The sequence below is a fragment of the Apodemus sylvaticus genome, chromosome 19, assembly GCF_947179515.1.
Source record: "Apodemus sylvaticus chromosome 19, mApoSyl1.1, whole genome shotgun sequence".
Taxonomy (NCBI): Eukaryota; Metazoa; Chordata; class Mammalia; order Rodentia; family Muridae; genus Apodemus; species Apodemus sylvaticus.
In genome coordinates, this window is record NC_067490.1 from 52,552,861 (window position 1) to 52,576,303 (window position 23,443).

Consider the following 23,443-nt stretch of genomic DNA (forward strand, 5'->3'; position numbering starts at 1 on the left):
AGAGTTCTTTGTTAATGGACTGCTGATCTATAAACAAAGATGTAACACCAGAATTTTAAAGTAAATATTCACAATTTATCCTGGAATTGCTTACAAGCTGACAGCTATCCAATTTATTTTCAGTTTATATTTAAAATGAGTCATATGTTCGAAAATGACTGACAGAAATAGCTTTGTTTCTGAAGCCAATTCATTTCCATCATTTTTGGATACCATTCAGAGCTATAACAGACTTTTGTGGTGTTTTAAAGCATTCATCCAGGACAACAACAAATGCTTATTATCATAAATATAAATAGTTCCCAATAACATGATTTTAAGAACTTCTCATAGTCCAGAAATATATTTCATCTGATATCCATCTGTTAAGGTGTAGGAACAAGAAGTGGATGAAGTTATCATAAATTATCAATAAAGCAAAAGTGGGTATAAATAAGGATAACATATGTAGGAAGTCTGGAAAAGGGAACATGTAAATAAAAATGGCACATGTCTCTCCTTCTGTAAGCAACTGATACACGCAGCCACAGTCGAATCAAAGCTATTTAACTTGACTAGGGTGAGTATATGGGCTACTTTCAGGCCACAGTCCTTAAGTGCACTTTTCCCACAACGTCAAATTGCAATCTATCATATTTGGGCAATTCACATTTAAAAAACCTAGTGTCAGTGATAACTTGAGACATCAAATTACATGCAAAAGAATTTTATATACTCAAGAATGTATTTCAAAAGATTTTACTGTTTACCCAAATGCCACTTCTATTATATAAAAAAATGGAAACCAAATTCTAAAAAATAAAAACTTAAACTTCAAAATGATGAAACAATATCCAGTTATATATATAATTTATGAATAATAATATTTACAATATAATATAATCATGAATAATCTTGTATTACCTTTGTGAATAATCATAATTCCTTCGGAAGCACAAAGGTAGGGCCTTCGTCCCCTCTACTAGCATATGATCACTGCTGTAATGGCCAATGCTAACCAGCAGATGCCTAACCAATACATATTGTCTTAAATGTTGCATAAAATAGACTATCCATAATCTATAATAGTTTAATATTCAGGCTTTAAGATATGCTTCTTCTGTAAATTTATAATTTCTTTAATATATATATATGTATGTACACACAAAATCAAATAATTCTGAAATGTCTATGTAACTTTCAAAATAATAAAATAATAAAGTATCTTGTTTTAGGGAAAGTAGGTAAATATTGAGACAAGGTTTAACTTTGTGTCACAGACTAGCCTAGAACTTGCTATGTATGCCAGGCTGATCTTAAAGTAGTGGTAATTTTATCAATGCACATGGATGGATAGAGCAGAGATATTAGCATGCTTAGGTATAAAACTTTTAAAATGGATTTTGAATTGTTTTTAATAAACTTAATTTGAGGTCAAAGTCTCTACAAGTGTATAAATGTAATTGAATATATATTTCTTTATTTAAATCTGTATTGGTGATAAAAAATTTAGAATATCATCTATAGTTTAGAAACATTGCATGTGAATATTTGCTTTACTAATTGTGCTATGAACTTTTTACAAATCCTATTGTTTGTTTACATCATTAGTATGTGCATGCATTAATGAACATATTCATATAATTCATTACATATTCATATGGTAAAGAAACATGGTATATCTATTCATACTTTAATCTTTTGCCAATTTCTTTCTAATTATAAGCAGTGTGAAAATAATGATACAACATAGAGCATGCAATCATACATATGTATATATAAATGTGCATATATGTAAAAAATGAGTATGTATGCTGTTTAGACAACATATGCTCGAATTTTAAAGAATAAAATAGAGACATGACTAGATACATGTTCTATATTTGTGTATATGACCATTAATTGACATAAATACAGGTGGATTAATTTGTATCTGAAGATACCCTGGATATTACACTTTATTCAAACTCCAGAAAACTGTTAAGACACAGCTTTTCAAGAGGACTTTACAAATTATGTAAAAAAAAAATAATTTGGGGGAGCAACAATCATTGAAAAGTGTAATTTAAGTTCAAAGACCCATTAAAAATACTTGTAATTTTAGTGATTTTATTGATAAATATTAAGGCTAAATTTATTTAAATATTTTTATATTTTTCACCAATATAAATAATATTATTAGCTTCTATTGAGGCTAGAGCTTCCTTAACTCAGTAAAAATATATTTAAAATTATTTTCATTGTTTGTACAAGGTTGACACTCTTTGTTCTCTTAGCAGAGTTTGTATCTTTCCATTTGAATTGATAATTTCATTATAAAGAGGGAGAAATTTCTACACAAAGTTTCGATCATTGCCAGCATGCAAAGCGAGTGGGAACAAAGCATGTTCCTGCCATCTTTGGAAAGAATTTAAATTCAAATGAATTTCAATCTCAATGTAAATTTGATGGAATAGTGAAAAGGCCTAAAATAAAATGTTTTGCATTCTAATTTAAAACAATATTTAGAATACTGAAAAAGTTCTCAAATGAAATCAATTACCATAATATTTACCTCTCCAAAATAACTGTCAGCAGAAAACTATGTTTGATTTTACTGTTTACTTTCTTATGTTTTTGAAACATGCTTAAAATTAATAGTTCACTATAACAATCAACCACAATTAACAATCACTGAAACTATTTAATACAAATAAAATAAATGCTTGTACAGCAAACATTAATTAAAATATTCTAAAGCAGTGACATGAATTTCATTAAGTTTAATTTAATTTCATTAAATTTTATTTCTAATTCTATTTTTTTAAGTTTCTAAGTGGTATCTATCTACACAAAAGTAGTTCACCAAACCTTGAATATTTAATGCTGTTATTTGTTCAATGTTTTTGAAAGATAAAAGTTTGGATTTCAGTATACTATTTAAACCTGTGAATTTTATTACTTTATATGTATAATTTAAATATATATTATAATATGAATAAAATGAATAAAATTCTAAGTCAAAATTGTAAATTTCTGTTTACTGAGGGTCCCAAGATTGTTGTAGAAAACCACCCTTTAGCCAAAGTATTTAAATATAATAAGATGATATTCATATCATCTCTATCTTTTAATGCATGGTTCAATCTTTTGATGCTTATTTTATAAATACAGAGAAGATGTATGTGATTAGTCTTATTTTTATTGATAGGTGAAACAAGTGTTGATATTTGGCTCCAAATGTCTTTCAGTCTCTTCACATAGTGATAATAATAATAATAACAAAAATTATTGATAAACAACAGAATTAAACTAAGCAAACAAACCACAAAAGAACAGAAAGAACTTGAAATGTACTCGAAAAAAGATTGTGTTGAAATCAGCCACAGAGGCTGCTGCTCTTACCAGTGCTGTCATCATACACAACTGTGACTGTTTTCCACTTAAAAAACTGCACCAAATCCAAGATGGCCCGGCTGAGGGAGGAGAAGTCTGGGTAGAGGCTGACATAGAAGGAATCCTTGTTGTCTGACACCTGGTGCTTCCAGCGGGTCTGTATGTGAGGGACACCCAGAGCATTGCAGATGGACTGCACAGCATTTGCTGATGAACTGTGGGAAGGACCGAAGATAGCAGCCACTCCAAGAGACAGCTGATCACAAGCTGGAAGGGAAAAATAAGTCGGTCAATAAAGAGAGGGTTGGGGGCATGCGTTGCTACTAAATCCCGTAAATGTCTTTCTTCCTGGTAAAGATTGCATCTCAAAAACATTAACCCAGTATTATTCCTGTTTAAAGGAAATACAGGGACAAAGAGTGGAGCAGAGACCAAAGAAAATGCCCCAAGAAAATGCCCCAACTAGGCATCAATCCCATCTACAGACACCAAACCCAGACACTATTGATGATGCCAAGAAGTGCTTGCTGACAGGAGCCTGGTATAGCTGTGCCCTGAGAGGCTCTGTCAGAGCCTGACAAAGACAGAGGCAGATGCTCGAAGTCAACCATCTGACTGAGCACTGGGAATCCAATAGTGGAGTCAGTGGTAGGAGAAATGGAGCTGAAGGGATTAGCAACCACATAGGAAGAACAATAATATCAGACCCCCTCACCCGAGATTCCAGGGACTAAACCACCAACCAAAGAGTACACAAGGATGGACCCTTGGTTCCAGCTCTATATGTAGAAGAGGATGGCCTTATCTGGCCTCAATGGCAGAGGAGGTCCTTGGTCCTGTGGAGGCTCAATGCCTCAGAAGCAGCCCAATGCTAGGGCTAGGGTTGGTGAGGTAGAAGTGGGTGGGAGAGTGTGGGGGGAGCACCCTCAAAGAAGGAGGGGAATTGGATAGGGTGTATGTGAAAGGAAAACTGGCAAAGAGGATAACACTGAAATGTAAATAAAAAACAATAAAATAAATTAATAAATAAGAGATTTTTCTTCTTTAGTAAAATCTGAATTTCATATTTCCTCATTTCCTTTTCTCCCTCTGAACCGTACCCTGTGTTCCTTTTCTGGTATCCACTTTCAAATGCATGACCTCTCTTTCTTTATTTGTTAGCATATATATATAAATATATATAAATATGTGTATTCAATTTGAAGACATCAAAACAGTCATTGATAAAGCAAAGCATATGTATGATTTCTTGTCTGATCATTTGATATGAAATAAACAATTGATATGTCCTTCTCTGGGGAAGACTGTTTTTCCCACTCTGATTTTATTATTTGACTAAAGTTAGGTCATTTTCTAGGGTCAAGGCTTCATGATCTTATGACTAAAAATTTTCACTTTATTACAAAATAGTTAACTCAGCCAATACAGCTTATTTAAAATATATAAGGAAAAGCATCAGAAACACTCTAAAATATTTAACATCTTGCCATTTAAAATTATTAAAATTGTTTTTAAAAGTCTCAGTTGATATCTATTTTAAAGTTCATCTTTACTATCATGATGATTTTGGACATTTGTAGAGACATGTGAGACTGAAAATATCCTTTGTATCTCTTTTCCCTTGTTATTTCTCCATGTCCTAACCAAAAACAGCTCAATAAATAAAATAGAAATGATAGCTTTTCCCCCTTTTACATGTTGCAAAGAAAGGTGCTTATCTGAGTTTTCCTACCTTTTAGACTAGATTCCAAATAAGCTTTAATAGATGTTTATTCAAGAAAATGCTTAATAAACCAGGTGACTTTATTGCCTAAAGATTATGCTAGGGCATTGGTAAAGACTATTCTGTTTGTTGTCAGGAAACTTTGAGTCTATATTTCTACACTGAGCCTTTGAAGTCACCATTAAGAAGTCTATTAATACTTTATATTTTCCTCACTCCTTATGTTTCAATCTGAATGTTTTCATTAGCATCAGAGTTTCTTCTTTCTTAATGGAAATATCATGAGCTATATTAGTAATCATATGCCTTTGTCTTGAATTTAATGACTTAGTTTGCATTTGTTGTGACAGAACATTTTACAGTCAACTCTAACCTTTTCCCTCCAGTCTTATAAACCTTTTATCATCATGACATGGATCTGAAATGTGGAAACTAATTTATATTCTCAAAAATATGAACTCAAAGGGCAAGCAGAATATGACTTTGAGAAACACAGATTAGCATCTGGGGAAAATAAAGAGCCTTATATCTCGAGGAGCATTTTACCTTATCAACTGCCATTAATATTAATAAGGTTGGGAGACAACATTCTCAAAGTAGATCTACAAATAATTACATCTGTTTCCATCAATATGAGGTAACTATTAAAATAATATTAGCATCGCAAAAAGGTAAATATTGTTTTAAAGAAATAAGAAAACAAATACTGTTAGTCCATTCTTAAGTGAATCTATAGTACACAAGGCATTGTCTACTACATAAATGCTAACTATGCCAAAGACCTGCCCTCTTACAATAATATATATATATATATATATATGTATGTATATATACACACACAAAATATCACCTATATACCACTATGTAAACAGTCACTATTGATACAGTTGTGTGTATAAAATATTCCTGTGTTCTTATTTAGATTGCTTTAATTTTTAATTTATATTGGTGTTTTGATAGTTCATATTTCTGTGTAACATATCTATGCAGTGTACTTATAAGTCAGAAGAGTGACTCAGAATGCCCTGGAACTAGGGTTACAGATAGTTATTCATTGGCATGTGGCTTCTAAGAATTTATCCTGTGTCCACTGGACAAACAGCCGGTTCTTTTCTCATTTATTTTAATGAATTGTTTAAACTTTAATAACAATGCAAGTAGAACAATATGGAAAAACAATTCGCCCACCACAAATTTAATTTCACTAAAAATTGGATTTGTTTAAATAAAAGCTAATGAAAATTTATAAAATCAACATTTTTCTAATAAAATGTATGTAGATATTAAAGACAATTTCTTTTACATAAATGCCCTTAATAATTTATTGACAACATAACGAATCAAGTACTTTCTTAAATATACCTAGTTATCTGAAATCTATATATTATACTATATAGCTATTAATCACCTTTCTTAGATGCTTCAAAGCTGTCATAGAGATTGATCTTCTGAGTATCATAAGTTAAAGTAGTATTGGGTAGCAGAGTCCTGTTCCTGTTGATGGTGTTCACAGCAAATCTGAATGCAAGTTCTTCAGCTCCCATGGGGCCAGATTCCACATATTCAAATATACCACCTAGTAAAGAAAGAGAACAATTATAGTTGTGTTAGAATACAGTTAAAATGTTTTTAAACATTATGTATGTATCAATAAGAGAGACACACAGTGAACTAAAGAGAGAGAGGGAGAGAGAGGGGATGTGTTACATAATTGGATTTGTACTTACTTTTTCTATAAAAATTTAGTTATAAGAAACTATAACAAAAACTGGAATTTTTGCCCAATGTGATGCTGTTTAAGGGTACTTTTCCTTTATATTTTAAGATTACTTATTTTAAGACAAAACACAAAACACAAAACACAAAATTATCTGTTCATTTTCATATACTAAGAAAATAGTCAATACTGAATAATGCCAACTGTAATGCTTACTATTCAGAAGATTGAATTACATTTGTCTTCCTTAATTAAGACATCACAAAATCTCTACAAAATGCATATATTTACAATGGTAATATACCAATAATGATAAAATTGTAGTAGTTACATCTTGCTGAAGTCAACAAATATAAAATTAGACTTATGGCCCACCTTACAGGAGATAATTCATGATAGATACTATAAACCTAGCCAACTTTCTCAGGGTAGATAGGTCATAGTTCCCAAAGGCAAATCTTGTAATGCTCATCTTTCTAAGGCAATATAAAGTTTAACTGTATTAAAATAGTTATTTATATGTACAAAGATAACTGTAACTGTCATTCCCGACCCCACCCCCAAAAAAGCTTCTTTTTTGTAGCAGACAGAGCCTACTATTGAGCACCTTATGTGGTAAAAATACAGAGAGTATCTGACTGTAGGACACAATACCAATTAATATATGTACAACACAATACCCACACCTAGTTCAGGAACATTGCAGAATAAAGTGAAGAAAGATTGTAGGAGGCAGAAGAGCAGAATGCTCACTATCAAATAGTATCTACTAGACTTGACAGGGGGAATCCTGGGCCCATGACATCACAACAACATGATGGTCAAAATCAAACATGCTTAATGACAATACCAGTTGACATGCCAATTTTCTTGGTAAAATTTTATAAGGCTTCTCCCCTAGATGAATAATTACAGGTAGTCAATTGCTGCTGGAGAAGAGAAAGACAGTTTTCTCCAAGATTAATATCCTGAGATAGGCTATCCAATTCAAATGATACTCTTGTATAGAATTGTTAAAATTTATGAAAATTATGTAAAGTATTATCTTAAGTAAATAAATAATAAATAAAAATGTACCAATGCATGTAAAATTCAAATTTTGGCATTTTTCCTATATAAAATTTGAACAAAGTAGACTTGCTCTTTAATTTTACTGTAAGTTCCTTTTCAGAAGATATAACAGACACAAATGCTGCAAGTTCAAAACAAAGCCCTCTATTATCTGACTTAATGCACTGTAAGCAATCCAGTGTGATTTAAAAATGTAGCCCCTCAGTCTGTTACTCTGCATAAGCAGCTCCCCTACCCCCAAGCCCACTTCTTCATTGTTGCCCCTGCCTTCCTCTTCTCTGGCGTCATTAACATTTCTTTATATGGAATTAGATGTCTGACCTTAATAGAATCTTTTCCTTATTGTTGGCCTAGTGAATGAAGTGAAGGGGGACATACCTACACATGAACTCTTTCCAACCTTTCATTGAGAAACAAGGGTCTTAAATAGGAAGAAAACGTCCCTTTCTCCCTTTTAAATTTATACTACGTAATTTCACCACAATCATACACAAATCAAACTTCCCTGGATCAATCAGTTCACAGTTGACTACTCATGTCCTACCAGCTGGAAACATGGAGCAGTTTACTTATTCTAAGATAAGACAAAAAGTTGGAATTTTTGTCTGAAATACTGAAATGATCAATATTTGATGGCAGTGACTTCAAACTCTTTTATCCTTACTCCTCCTTATAAATAATTCAGAAAAATATTACTCTCACATATTATCACTCTTTTAAATATTTAAAGAAATATTTTAAAATATTTGGAATAAGTAATTCTCTACCTTAACTAAATAAAATGAATAATTAATTTTACTGACTTAATCTCATATTCTAATATTTATTTATTAAAAAAACAAAGCATACTCTCACAGTATCTTCTTGAAAAGGCACCGAACACTATTGAGAAAAAATGAATAACTCACCATTCTACCATGTTCAGATTTTAATAGGAAGGACCTTCCCCCAAAACTTGTTATTAAAACATCAAAGAAAATTTGGATTGATAGCACAAATCTAGGAATGTATGTTCACAGTGAGACTAAATTTGATTTATTTAGACATTGAAAAAGTTAACTTATAAAACACTAACATTATGATAGAAAAATAATCACTATAATAGATATAGTTATAAAAGTACTTGAAAAGTGTGGTTGTTAGTTTTAGAAAACTAGAAAGAGAAGAGAAATAATGATAATTTCTTAAGATCTATCCACACATGGACTGTATTATATTTTGAAAGAAATTCCATTATGGCCCCAAAATAATAAGAATAGATACAATAGGCACTTGAATTTTATCCTATGTTATTACATAAGATACTTAAATAATTTCAGTCAATAATATTGTATGAAATATCACAATTGTAGAAATGCATAACCAACATTCATGTGCCAAAGAATTATTAACTGGATGTTGGTTTTGATTCTGTACCTGATGGCATATTTTCAAATTTGAATTCTTACTCATATCCTGACATTTTCATGAAAGGTGAAAACAGAATTCTTTAAAAGACATATACAATCTAATATATCAATAACTATTTCTTCTTTAGATACTATTGGTAAACCACACATGTGCTTGTAGGTAATATAACCATCACAAAGCCAATGCCAGTTGGAAGACATTTTTAAAAAAGCAAAGGCTACCAGAGATACAGATAGGCTTGGTTCCATGTTTACTTGTACGTTTGCGACATTAAGTATGGACTGCGTGGATTTGTTCAGCTAAAAAGCAGGGAATTTTTTTTTCTTAAATCAATTCATGAACACTATTTTGTTTAATTTCAGAAGATGGACAAGCAAGATGGAGTCTGCAGTTATCTAGAATGTTGAAGTTACAGAGATGATGTAGTGAGACTGTCAGCCTTGGCTGTTTTTGTATTAAAGGATCATAGATGGCTGAAAGAGATCTGAGTGAGTACATTGGGAGAATGACTAAGAAATAGACTCAAGGATAGTTGTAGCACAGGACAAATCATGGACACACAAATAGTCTTTTTGATTCTGATCATGGTAAGAATAAAGTCCAGAAATTATGCTAAGAACTAAAAGAAGACACAGCAATGAAACAAATTCTATAAAAGTGTGTTATTAATTGGCAACTATGAAAAAAATCTCTATTCCTGCTGTTAACTAACTAAAGGAGAAAAAAAGTTTTGTATTTTGTCAATAGCCTTATCTGTTCATAATGTTCTTTGCTAGATCTGGTGACATTTAAGTACAGAGGAGACAGAAACACAGCTTTTTGCTGTTGTTGTTTTGGCTTTCATTTGATGTCTTTTGTTTTTTGTTTTCTTTTGTAAATTTGTGGCCATCTTGATCTATAAAATTCCAGGTAAGTTGAGGCTATATAAGAAAACTATGCCAATGACAACACCAACACTCAGGGTTACATAATGAGACCATTTCAATAGTAGGAAATAATAATACTAAATAATAAAGAAATTGCCTCACTTGATCACTCAGTTGTTAGGGTCTTGTTACTATAGAGGAGAAACATTGTGAAATTAAAGATTCTTTCTCCTCAAGGCTGTAGTTTTGTTCCCTCTTTAAATACATGTCTTTCTTCTTCTTAATTCATTCATTTGTTTGATTCATTTTATTTTTAAAGTTGTTAGGCACTGGATAATCAAAGAGAGGCCACAGCAATCTTAAATATGTAAATAACTGCCGAAAAGATAAATATGTTGTATAATTTCAATTAATTTTAACTAAAAATCAATAGTCTTCATGTCTTAGGAAGTGTGTAATGTTTAGCATATGTGACGACACCATCCTGCAGACTTTAAAAAAATAAAATTAAAAATTTCATGTGTAAGCAGCATTAGAAAAAAGATAAAATAATTGTTTCAGCATAGTCATTCATATATATTTACATATGCATATATATAAATCTATAAATAAAACTAAAATCATAATGATAGCATATGATGGAGAATTAGTGATTTGTCTAAAACAATAAGAACTCGGGAGACAGTCAAAGACACAGATATTTTAAAAATAGGAGGAGGCTTTTGTGGTCAGTTGATTAAGAAAGATGGGAACTAAAACCTGAAGCTTCCATTTAGAAAGCTGGAAAACAATGAACCAGTCAAAGAAAACTGAAATATCAAAATTAAACAACTAAGAAAAGAAGAAGAAATAAACAATAAAACCTTAAGTATGAATAAAGGAAATAGAAAAGAAATAAGCAAGAACTATTAAGATGACACGAAAGATTAATAAAATGTCTAATTTTTTTTAAAACACTGATCATGAGGAAGAGAAAAACTATAATATGTCAAAGATTTTGATGGGGATTGTGTTGAATCTGTACATTGCTTTTGGCAAGATGGCCATTTTAACTATATTAATCCTGCCAATCCACGGGCATGGAAGATTTTTCCATTTTCTGAGGTCTTCCATTTTGTTCTTCTGAGATCTGAAGTTCTTGTCATACAGATCTTTCACTTGCTTGGTTAGAGTCACATCAAGATACTTTATATTGTTTGTGGCTATTGTGAAGGGAGTTATTTCCTTAATTTCTTTCTCAGCCTGCTATCCTTTGAGTATAGGAAGGCTACTGATTTGCTTGAGTTGATTTTATAACCAGATTCTTTGCTGAAGTTGTTTATCAGCTGTAGGAGTTCTCTGGTGAAAGTTTTAGGGTCACTTAAGTATAGTATCATGTCATCTGCAAATAGTGATAGTTTGATTTTTTTTCCTTTCCAATTTGCATCCCTTTGACCTCCTTATGTTGTCCAATTGCCCGAGCTAGTACCTCAAGTACTATATTGAAAAGATATTGATTCCCCCAGAATTTCTTTTGTTGTTGAGAATAGTTTTAGCTATCCTGGGTTTTTTGTTATTCCAGATGAATTTGAGAATTGCTCTTTCTAACTCTATGAAGAACTGAGTTGGGATTTTGATGGGTATTGCGTTGAATCTGTATATTGCTTTTGGCAAAATGGCCATTTTAAGTATATTAATCCTGCCGATCCATGAGCATGGGAGGTTTTTCCATTTTTTGAGGTCTTCCTCTACTTCCTTCTTCAGAATCTTGAAGTTCTTGTCATACAGATCTTTCACATGTTTGGTAAGAGTCACCCCAAGGTACTTTATACTGTTTGTGGCTATTGTGAAGGGAGTCATTTCCCTAATTTCTTTCTCAGCCTCCTTATCCTTTGAGTATAGGAAGGCAACTGATTTGCTTGAGTTGATTTTAAAACCTGCCACTTTGCTGAAGTTGTTTATCAGCTGTAGGAGTTCTCTAGTGGAGTTTTTTGGGTCACTTAGGTAGACTATCATATCATCTGATAGTATATTGGTACAATGTATTGGTACAGGTATTGGTACAGTGACAGACAGGTGGACCAATGGAATAGGATTGAAGATCTAGAAATGAACCCGTACACCTATAGCCACTTGATCTTCAACAAAGGAGTTGAAAAATCCAGTGGAAAAAAGATAGCCTTTTCAACAAATGGTGCTGGTTCAACTGGAGGTCAGCATGCAGAAGAATGCGAATTGATCCATTCTTTTTTTTTTTAATTTTTTTAAATTTTTTATTTATTTTCTATATTCTCTGTTTACATTCTAAAAGCATTCCCCTTACCAGTCCCCCCCCACATATGTCCCAGGTCCTCTTCTCTCCATCCATTCTCCTATCTTTCTCCCTCCCTTTTCTCTGTCCTGGTACTCCCCTACAATGCTGGATCAAGCCTTTCCAGGATTAGGGTCCTTTTCTTCCTTATTCATGGGAATCATTTGATATGCTAATTGTATCTTCAGTGTTCAGAGCTTCAGGGCTAATTAATATCGACTTATCAATGATTGCTTTCCATGTGTATCTTTTGTGGTTGCATTACCTCGCTTAGGATGATATTTTCCAGTTCCATCCATTTGCCTAAAAAATTCACGAATTCATTGTTTTTAATTGCTGAATAGTACTCCATTCTGTATATATACCACATTTTCTGTATCCATTCCTCCATTGAGGGATATCTGGGTTCTTTCCAGCTTCTGGCTATTATAAATAAGGCTGCTACGAACATAGTGGAGCATGTGTCCTTATTGCACGCTGGGGAATCCTCTGGTTATATGCCCAGGAGAGGTATAACAGGGTCATCCAGAAGAGTCATGCCAAGTTTTCTTAGGAACCGCCAGACTGATTTCCAGAGTGGTTGTACCATCTTACAATCCCACCAGCAGTGAAGGAGTGTTCCTCTTTCTCCACATCCTCGCCAACACCTGCTGTCTCCTGAGTTTTTAACCATAGCCATTCTGTCTGGTGTGAGGTGAAATCTCAGGATTGTTTTGATCTGCATTTGCCTAATGGCTAATGATGTTGAGCACATCTTAAGGTGCTTCTCGGCCATTTGAATTTCTTCAGGCGAAAATTCTTTGTTTAGGTCTGTACCCCATTTTTAATAGGGTTATTTGGTTCCCTGGGGTCTAACTTCTTGAGTTCTTTGTATATATTTGATATTAGCCCTCGATCGGATGTAGGGTTGGTGAAGATCTTTTCACAATTTGTTGGTTGTCGTTTTGTCCTTTTGACAGTGTCAAAAGGACAAAACACCAATATTTTTGTTATATTGGTGTCCTGAACAGAACACCAATAGCTTATGCTCTAAGATCAAGAATTGACAAATGGGACTTCATAAAATTACAAAGTTTCTGTAAGGCATCATCACAAGGACAAAATGGCAACCAAGAAATTGGGAAAAGGTCTTCACCAACCCTACATCTGGCAGAGGGCTAATATCTAATATATACAAAGAACTCAAGAAGTTAGACCCCAGAAAACCAAATAATCCTATTTAAAAATGGAGTACAGACATAAACAAAGAATTTTCACCTGAAGAACTTCAGATGGCTGAAAAGCACTTTAAGAAATGTTCAACATCATTAGTCATCAGGGAAATGAAAATTAAAACAACCCTGAGATTTCACCTCACACCAGTCAGAATGGCTAAGATTAAAAACTCAGGAGAAAGCAGGTGTTGACAAGAGCATGAAGAAAGAGGAACACTCCTCCACTGCTGGTGGGGTTGCAAGCTGTTACAACCACTCTGGAAATCAGTCTGGCGGTTCCTCAGAAAACTGGGCACATCACTTCCAGACAACCCTGCTATACCACTTTTGGGCATATACCCAGAGGATTCTACAGCATGTAATAAGGATACATTATTCAATATGTTCATAGCAGCCCTATTTATAATAGCCAGAAGCTGGAAAGAACCCAGATGTCCCTCAATGGAGGAATGAATACAAAAATATTGTATGTATACACAATGGAGTACTATTCGGCTATTAGAAACAATGAATTCATGAAATTCTTAGACAAATGGATGGAGCTGGAGAACATCATCCTAGGTTTGGTAACCCAATTTCAAAAGATCATTCATGGTATGCACTCACTTATAAGCAGATATTAGCCTAGAACCTTTGAATACCCAAGACATAATCCATATATCAAATGATGTCCAAGAAGAAAGAAGGAGTGGCCCCTGGTTCAGGAAAGCTCAGTGCAACAGTGTAGGGCAATACCAGAACAAGGAAGTGGGAAGGGGTGGGTGGGGGAACAGGAGGAGAGAAGAGGGCTTATGGGATTTTCGGGGAGTGGGGAGCCAGGAAAGGAGAAATCATTTGAAATGTAAATAAAGAATATATCGAATAAAAAATAAAATAAAATAAAAAAATAAAATGAAATATATGGTTATTAAAAAATATGTCAAAGAAATATGCAAATGAAAAAATCCCTAAATTAAATGTGTTTTCTTTGGTTGGTTTTGAGATGTACATTCAAGTCCCTTTTTTAATTATCAACCAGGTAATTTGGCTTTTTTCCATTGCATTGTTTACCTGATTAGCAAAGTATTTTTTCTATTTATGTGTGTTTTCTCAACCTTTTTCAGGCATGTTTAGTAGTTTTTAAAGAATAATTTCTATGAAGATTTTTTCACATATGCTCTAGAAAATGAGACTGAGGAAACATTTTTGTGTTACGGTTGGAGAATGCTAGAAATTTGTATTTCACACTGTATTTTATATATTTACTAACATTTTTTCATAAAGACATGATTTTTTGCTTTAAATGGTTACTGGATTTCATTAATATATCCATTAATGTCCTGGAATTATCTGAATTGGAAGAATATTTTTATTGCTTTATGTCCTCACTCATTACTGGCCTGGTCAGAATTTTCTGTTTCTCCATAACCGTCAGGTTGTATATTTCTAGAAAATTAGCTATTTGTATTAGCTATCCAGTTTGCTAGTGATGACCATTCATAGTAATCTGAAAGGAAGGTGACTGAGATGAGAGAAAATATATAAAAATCCTCAAATATATAATTACATAAAGAAATTTACCACAAACAGGAAATACATATTAAAATCATACTGATCCACATTCTTATACCTATGTAAATGTCTATTAGCAAATATAGAAATATTAATAATACTGTTCCAGAAGGAAAGACTTGTAATTTCATTTAATTTTCATGGATGAGGTTCAGGGCCTCAGTTATTAACAGAGCTTACTCCATAAACCAGGAGAACTTAGGTCAAACCACAGACCCACACAACTTGAAAAAGTTGTCCTCTGACTCTACATATGTTTCATGGCACAAACACACACATAAATACACCACACAAATTCACAAATAATAAATGCAATAAGATTAAACATCACATTAAGTATACAGTCAAGTTGAAAGTAAGGCTATAATCTTGTTGAAACAAAAGCATATGTTAAAATGATATGTATTTTAAAAAGATAAAAAAATAAAAGTATGCTATATTTGGCAATATTAACACTAGTCAAAGAGAGGATTCTCTCTCTCTCTCTCTGTGTGTGTGTGTGTGTGTGTGTGTGTCTGAGTGTGTGTGTATCAGAGAAAAAATAAATTTTACATTAAGAGAAAGTAGAGGCAAAGCAAATACTGTACATGTAGACACCTGGACAAGCATCATCTTTCTAAAAAGCATCGAATGAACAGTAAAAAAAGATATGTGATCCACATCACAATTGTCAGGACACTGAAAGTCAAAATCAGGTTCAAATAATTTTCTATTCAACAAAATATACAGTTAAAAGAAAGAAGGAAAACATGAATAAATATTACATTGAAAATATTGTTTCATAGTCATCTAAAAAAGAACATACAGCTTTGTGAACTAGTGAATTTCTTTCTGAAATATATAATCAGAGAAATGGAAGCATCATCAGACAAATGTGTACATCACTGTTCAGAGAACTCTGTAATATTGGCATACTTGCAGGCTGTCATGCTACACAAAATAGATGTTATAAACAAAACATTAAGTTAAAGAGGCCAGGCATGAAATATTGGTGAAATATAATTTCACATTTTTAATGTTAAAAATGCTAGTGATAGAAGGAATTTGTGTAGAAAGAAAGCAACAGACTTTTTCATTCATCTGTAATGTATTGATGTGAAAAATGGCAGGAAATTAAAGGAATAATTTTCCCTTCATGACAAAGAAAGTAAAATCTGTAATATTGATTCTTTAAGGAAGGAACAGTTGTTTTATGCTAAAAGTATAATTATGAGTTATATATTACTATTAAATATTGTCTTAGACAATATTCTCAATGTTTTATTGCTGTGGAAAGGGACCAAGCTTTTCTTTTAAGTAAATATTTTAAACATTGAAAAATAAAGTTTATGTGTTCCATATGTCTTCTTTAAAAGTGTCTATAACTAAGGTTATCCATTTTACAATGAGACATAAGAACTGCATGTAGCATTTCAGAAACATGTACTTCATAAAGAGAGAAATTCCTGTAGAGTCCAGAAAACATAATTACTAAGTAAACTCTAGAGTAATAACTATATTGAACTGTCTGATCTCGAAGCTGCTTCTTAGTAATCTATGATTGTGTTCATGATGGATTTATACTAGCATTCAACCAGTTTCAGACTTTGCGGTTTTGTGGTAACTTATTTTCAGTCTTTACTTTCTGGGATCCAGATAATTTTTACTATCTTTCTGGGCCCACCTTTAAATTTAACATATATAAAAACATAATCTAATATAATTGTTCTAAACACTTTTTTCCTTTGGTTTGTTTCTATGAATTCAAAATAGGATGTTAAATTTTTATAGTCTCTATTTCAAATAACAAAATATCTACAGTTCCTTCCAGGCTTATATTGAAAATTAATCAGCCTCAATATTCTATCATAGCATGTTGAGGAAGATGGGGAGACTCATGGGAGAATAACATAGTTTCACTGCTCTGTTTCACAGTCACAGAATACTAAATGGTAAGAGTTTCCTGACTTACACAGAACAAACAATGCTAAATCTTTTCCCATAAGATTCTGACTCACAAACATCATTGCCCAATACTAAAATGAAAGACTTACGAATCAATTGCTGAAACCTTGCCAATGTTTTTCTTCTGTAGATCAATATTAACTACCACAGATGATTGTCTGACTTATAAATCTATGATGAATGTGCCAGTCAACAAAACGTCTAACCACTGGGACTTTCAGGAGGTCCCATCTTAAAGTGGATACAACTTTAATTTAATGATAGTCAATGCTCTGAATCTCAAATTACCCATTGTTCTTCCAGAATATGTATTAGCTTTCTTAGTAAATTGTCATACAAAGATTATTTTCCATTCACAACAGAACAGATCATTTGCAATTTTGTAAAATAATTATTGAAAAAATAAAAAGTTAACTGTCTTTAATTTTTTAAAGTGTGCTCTTAAACTGTATGCATATATAATTATTTGTTTTTGTAATTATAATGAAATCACATTATTTCACATTTTCTTTTCTTCTCGCCAAATTTTCCCATAGTGTCTTTCTTATTATTTTAACATATATCTATATGTATGCATATGCATTCCTAAATAAAGTAACATGCTCGGCCTACATAATGTTGCTTATACGTAGGTTTTCAGGGTTGGCCATTTGTATGTCATAAGCATTTGGTGGGCTCTTCCTGTAGAAAGGCTATTTTTCTTTCTCTCAGCATTCCTTTCATTGCCTCTTGGTCTTTATATGGGGTTGAAGCCTTCAAGGCTTTCCTCATATTCTTACTTCAACATGTCTATTGTTGCTGTCAATATTCAGTTCATGCTGAATGTTGTGTTGGGGAGACTTCATTGGTATAGTTTCTAAGTACTTTAGATGTAAATGACATTAGATAAGTAATTCTCTCAAAGAAAATAACTAAATTTAGATATAGAAAGCTGTATGACAGATAAATGATACACACATAGATGATAGATTAATAGATTGATAGATAGAGAGATAGATGACAGATTGATGAGAAAGAGAAGATAAAATATACAGTTCCTACAAGTCCCTTATTGAAAGCATTCAGATATAACATGTAATAAAATCAAAAGTAGAAAAATGTTGACTATAACCTAGAGTAAGTGAAAATATATTTTATTTAATTTTCTGAAAATTCAGACTTTTATTATAAAGGTCTGAAGAAAGAAGGAAAACAGCAAGAACTAAAATGTCTATACTAATTTTACAATAATATATAGGAAGCATCTCTTACATTATCATTAATTGACCTGCAGGTATATTATAAAAGCCTGAGTTCACCTATTACTGAATACTCCAAGGCTTTCTTATCGACACACTAGCTTGTGTCAGGTTCTACTGTATGGTGGTTTGAGTAAGAATGGACCCTTAGGCTCATAGCTTTGAAATCTTGGCCAATAGGACCTTCTTGGAATGTGGCCTTGTTAGAATAGGTATGGCCTTTTTGAATATCACTTGGAGAAGGTATTTATGTTTCAGAAGTTCAAGCCAGACCTAGTATTTCTATCTGGTTCCTGTGGATTCTGATATCAAACTTTCAGCTACTTTTCCAGCATCTTGTCTGCCTGAAAACTACTACAGTCTGACCATAATGATAATGAACTAATCATATGAAACTGTAAAGCAGCTAAAATTAAGTATTTTATTTCAAAAGAATTGCTGTGGTCATGGTGTCTCTTTACAGCAATAAAACTCTAAGACACATTATTAGTGCTAACAGTATTAAGTTTCCATCATATCTTCAGTAGCATTACTGTAAATCTTTCAGGTATTTGACTAAACCCAACTGCACTCTTTCATATGTAATAATGTATCTCTCCTGAATTTCCCAAATTCCTGTCTTACTATGGGCTATTGTAACTTATTTCTTTATGCTATAGCCAGTATTTTTAAAGGGCATTTTTTAACTCATCATTCAATTAAATAAAATCTTTGCATTGCTGCCTATAGCCTTTTCAACAAATGGTGCTGGTTCAACTGGAGGTCAGCATGCAGAAGAATGGGAATTGATCCATCCTTGTCTCCTTGTACTAAGCTCAAATCCAAATGGATCAAGGACCTCCACATAAAGCCAGACACTCTGAACCTAATAGAAAAGAAACTGGGGAAGACCCTTGAGGACATTGGTACAGGGAGAAAGTTTCTGAACAGAACACCAATAGCATACGTTCTAAGATCAAGAATTGACAAATGGGACCTCATAAAATTACAAAGTTTCTGTAAGGCAAAGGACACCATCAAAAGGACAAATCGGCAACCAACAAATTGGGAAAAGATCTTCACCAATCCTACATCAGATAGAGGGCTAATATCCAATATATATAAAGAACTCAAGACCTTAGACTCCAGAAAACCGAACAACCCTATTAAAAAATGGGGTACAGGGCGGCGGCGGCGGCGGTAGCAGTGGCTGCTCCAGCTGAAGGGCCATCAGCGGTGGAACCAAGGCGACACAGGGTCCAGTTAGGCCCTGCGCCCACGACCACTGACCTTCGCTGACCAGCCGGGCGGCAAGCAACTGCGGTTCTGCGGAGCCTTTCGCTGCACGGAAGCCACTTCAGAACTCTGCTGCCCGCCAGTCAGGAGAGACTCACCGCCATCTTGATCCCGGGCTCCAGAGATCGGTCAGACTGAGGTACACAAACATAATCCTAGGCCCAACACCGCAGGGGTCTGAGCCAGACGGGCGTTGGCCTGCACCCAGGCCCTGGGCTGTTCGAGTGGCCATTGGGGTGCCAACCCAGCCAGGAGTTTTTTTTTTTTTTGCCCCGGCCGGTGCACGCGCCGCCATTTTGCCTACAGGAGCCAGAGTGCTCGGGAGGGCAGAGACTGCTAACAAGCGTAGCCTGAGGCTAACAAAACGGGGGTCTAGGCCCCAAAAGGCACAGGACTGACCCCAAGAACTGGGCGGCTTGGTGGGCCATCTGTGTGGCAACCCGCCCAGGAGGTTATTAGCACAACAGACTCTCCCGGTGCTTTCGGGGAGCGCGGACGCGCACGCCCGCCATCCGGGTCACCTGGCGGACCCAAATAACAGACATAGCCCTAGGGGAACTTTGCTCGGACCTTGGCCTCCCAGGCGTTTGCCTGGACTCAGGGCCCAGGCGACAAGGCTAACCTAGTGTGCGCCAGCCCGGTTGGGGAAATCGGCTGCCCAGCGGAGTGAGCGGAGCACAGGGGAGGTCACAGCAACATTCACCTTCGGAGCTCCCTGGGGGTGCACACGGGTTCCACCTGGTCCACAGACACAATCTGGGGCAAGGCCTCAGGCAGAAGCCCCCAGCTCAACTCTCTCCGCTTCAGATCAGCCTGGGTGGCCGCCACATCTCCAGGTCCCTCAAGAGGCTAGTGGGGGCTTCCGGGCGGCCAGCTGGGAGAAGTCAGTGTGCTCCAATAAATCCTGCGGGCCCCAGCGGGAGCCTTCAGGTGCCTGCTTCGGGATCTGAACAGCCTGGACAACAGCACCCTGTCTATAGGCAGTGCAGAGTGTAAGCTGTGCACCAGAGGCCAACGGGGAAGGGGCAGCTTGCACTGGTGAGTCCAGCACTGACAAGACCAAGTAACACCAGTGAGAGCTAGATGGCAAAAGGCAAACGCAGAAACGTCACTAACAGAAATCAAGGCAATATGGCAACATCTGAACCAAATTATCCTCTACCAGCAAGTCCTGGATACCCCATCACACCAGTAAAACAAGATTTGGATTTAAAATCACTGGTCATGATGCTGGTACAGGAACACATGAAGGACATTGAGGAGAAAATGGATCAAAAGTTAGAAGCCCTTGCAAGGGAAACACAAAAATCATTGAAAGAAATCCAGGAGAATACAAAAGCCAACAAGGAGGAAATGCAAAAAACACTTAAAGAAATACAGGAGAACTTTGCTCAACAGGCTGAGGTCATGAAAGACGAAACACAAAAATCTCTTAAAGAAATACAGGAGAACTTTGGTCAACAGGCTGAGCTCATGAAAGAGGAAACACAAAAATCTCTTAAAGAATTACAGGAAAACACAAACATGCAAGGGAAGGAGCTAAGCAAAACCATCCAGGATCTAAAATCAGAAGTAGAAACAACTAAGAAAACTCAAAGGGAGACAACTTTGGAGATAGAAAGCCTTGGGAAGAAATCAGGGGACAGAGATGCAAATATCAACAACAGAATACAAGAGATAGAAGAAAGAATCTCAGATGCTGAAGATTCCATAGAAACCATGGACTCAACAGTTAAAGAAAATGCAAAGTGCAAAAAGCTTGTAACCCAAAATATCCAGGAAATCCAGGACACAATGAGAAGACCAAACCTAAGGATTATAGGCATAGATGAGAGTGAAGATTTACAACTTAAAGGGCCAGCAAATATCTTCAATAAAATTATGGAAGAAAACTTCCCTAACCTAAAGAGAGAGATGCCCATGTATATACAAGAAGCCTACAGAACTCCAAACAGACTGGACCAGAACAGAAATACTTCCCGTCACATAATAATCAAAACACCAAATGTTCTAAACAAAGAAAGAATACTAAAGGCAGTAAGAGAAAAAGGCCAAGTAACATATAAAGGAAGACCTATCAGAATCACAGCAGACTTTTCACCTGAGACTATGAAGGCTAGAAGGTCCTGGGCAGATCTCATGCAGACTCTAAGAGAACACAAATGCCAACCAAAACTACTATATCCAGCAAAACTCTCAATCACCATAGATGGAGAAACTAAGATATTTCACGACAAAACCAAGTTCACCCAATATCTATCCACAAACCCAGCCCTAAAAAGGATAATAGGAGGACAACACCAATACAAGGAGGGAAACTCCACCCTGAAAAAAGCAAGATAGTAACCTTTCATCAAACCCAAAAGAAGTTAAGCAATCAAATTTAAAAAATAACGTCAAAAATGATAGGAAGTAACAATCACTATTCCTTAATATCTCTTAACATCAATGGACTCAATGCCCCAATAAAAAGACACAGACTAACTGACTGGATACGTAAACAGGACCCTACATTTTGCTGCTTACAGGAAACACACCTCAGGGTCAAAGACAAACACTACCTTAGAGTAAAAGGCTGGAAGACAATTTTACAAGCAAATGGTCTCAGGAAACAAGCTGGAGTAGCCATTTTAATATCAGATAAAATTGACTTTCAACCCAAAGTCATCAAAAGAGACTCTGAGGGACACTTCTTGCTGGTCAAAGGAAAAATACAACAAGAAGAACTCTCAATCCTGAACATCTATGCTCCAAATGCAAGGGCACCCTCTTTCATAAAAGAAACTTTATTAAAACTCAAAGCACACATTGCACCTAACACAATAATTGTGGGTGACTTCAACACTGCACTTTCCTCAATGGACCGATCAGGAAAACAGAAACTAAACAAGGACACAATGAAACTAATTGAAGCTTTGGACCAATTAGATTTAACTGATATATATAGAACATTCTATCCTAAAACAAAAGAATATACCTTTTTTTCAGCACCTCATGGTACCTTCTCCAAAATCGACCATATAATTGGTCACAAGACAGACCTCAACAAATATAAAAAGATAGAACTAATCCCATGCCTCCTATCTGATCACTATGGAATAAAAGTGGTCTTCAATAGCAACAGAAACAACAGAAAACCCACATACACGTGGAAATTGAACAATACTCTACTCAATGACACCTTGGTCAAGGAAGAAATAAAGAAAGAAATTAAAGACTTTTTAGAACACAATGAAAATGAAAACACAACATACCCAAATCTATGGGACACAATGAAAGCAGTGCTAAGAGGAAAACTCATAGCCCTGAGTGCCTCCAAAAAGAAAATGGAGAGAGCATACATTACCAACTTAATGACACACCTGAAAGCCCTAGAACAAAAAGAAGCTATTTCACCCAGGAGGAGTAGAAGGCAGGAAATCATCAAACTCAGGGCCGAAATCAATCAAGTAGAAACAAAGAGAACCATACAAAAAATCAACAAAACTAGGAGCTGGTTCTTTGAGAAAATCAACAAGATAGATAAACCCTTAGCCAGACTGACCAAAGGGCACAGAGAAAGTATCCAAATTAACAAACTTAGAAATGAAAAGGGAGACATAACAACGGAAACTGAGGAAATCCAAAAAATCATCAGATCCTACTACAAGAGCCTGTACTCAACACAACTGGAGAATCTGGAGGAAATGGACAATTTCCTTGACAGATACCAAATACCAAAATTAAATCAGGACCAACTAGACCATCTAAACAGTCCCATAAAGCCTAAAGAAATAGAAGGAGTCATAGA

At 34.7% G+C, this 23,443-nt stretch overlaps 1 protein-coding gene across 2 annotated transcripts in view; it reads right to left on the reverse strand.

Annotated features, from left to right (window-relative positions):
• Nucleotides 1–23,443, reverse strand: part of Grik2 (glutamate ionotropic receptor kainate type subunit 2) — a 706,521-nt gene that overhangs the window by 448,200 nt on the left and 234,878 nt on the right. For both annotated transcript variants that reach the window (XM_052163476.1, XM_052163477.1), the window contains exons 2-3: nt 6,486–6,653; nt 3,364–3,621 (exon numbers count right to left, since the gene is read on the reverse strand). In XM_052163476.1, the coding sequence (XP_052019436.1) occupies nt 3,364–3,621; nt 6,486–6,653 (426 nt within the window). The remainder of the gene's footprint in view (nt 1–3,363; nt 3,622–6,485; nt 6,654–23,443) is intronic.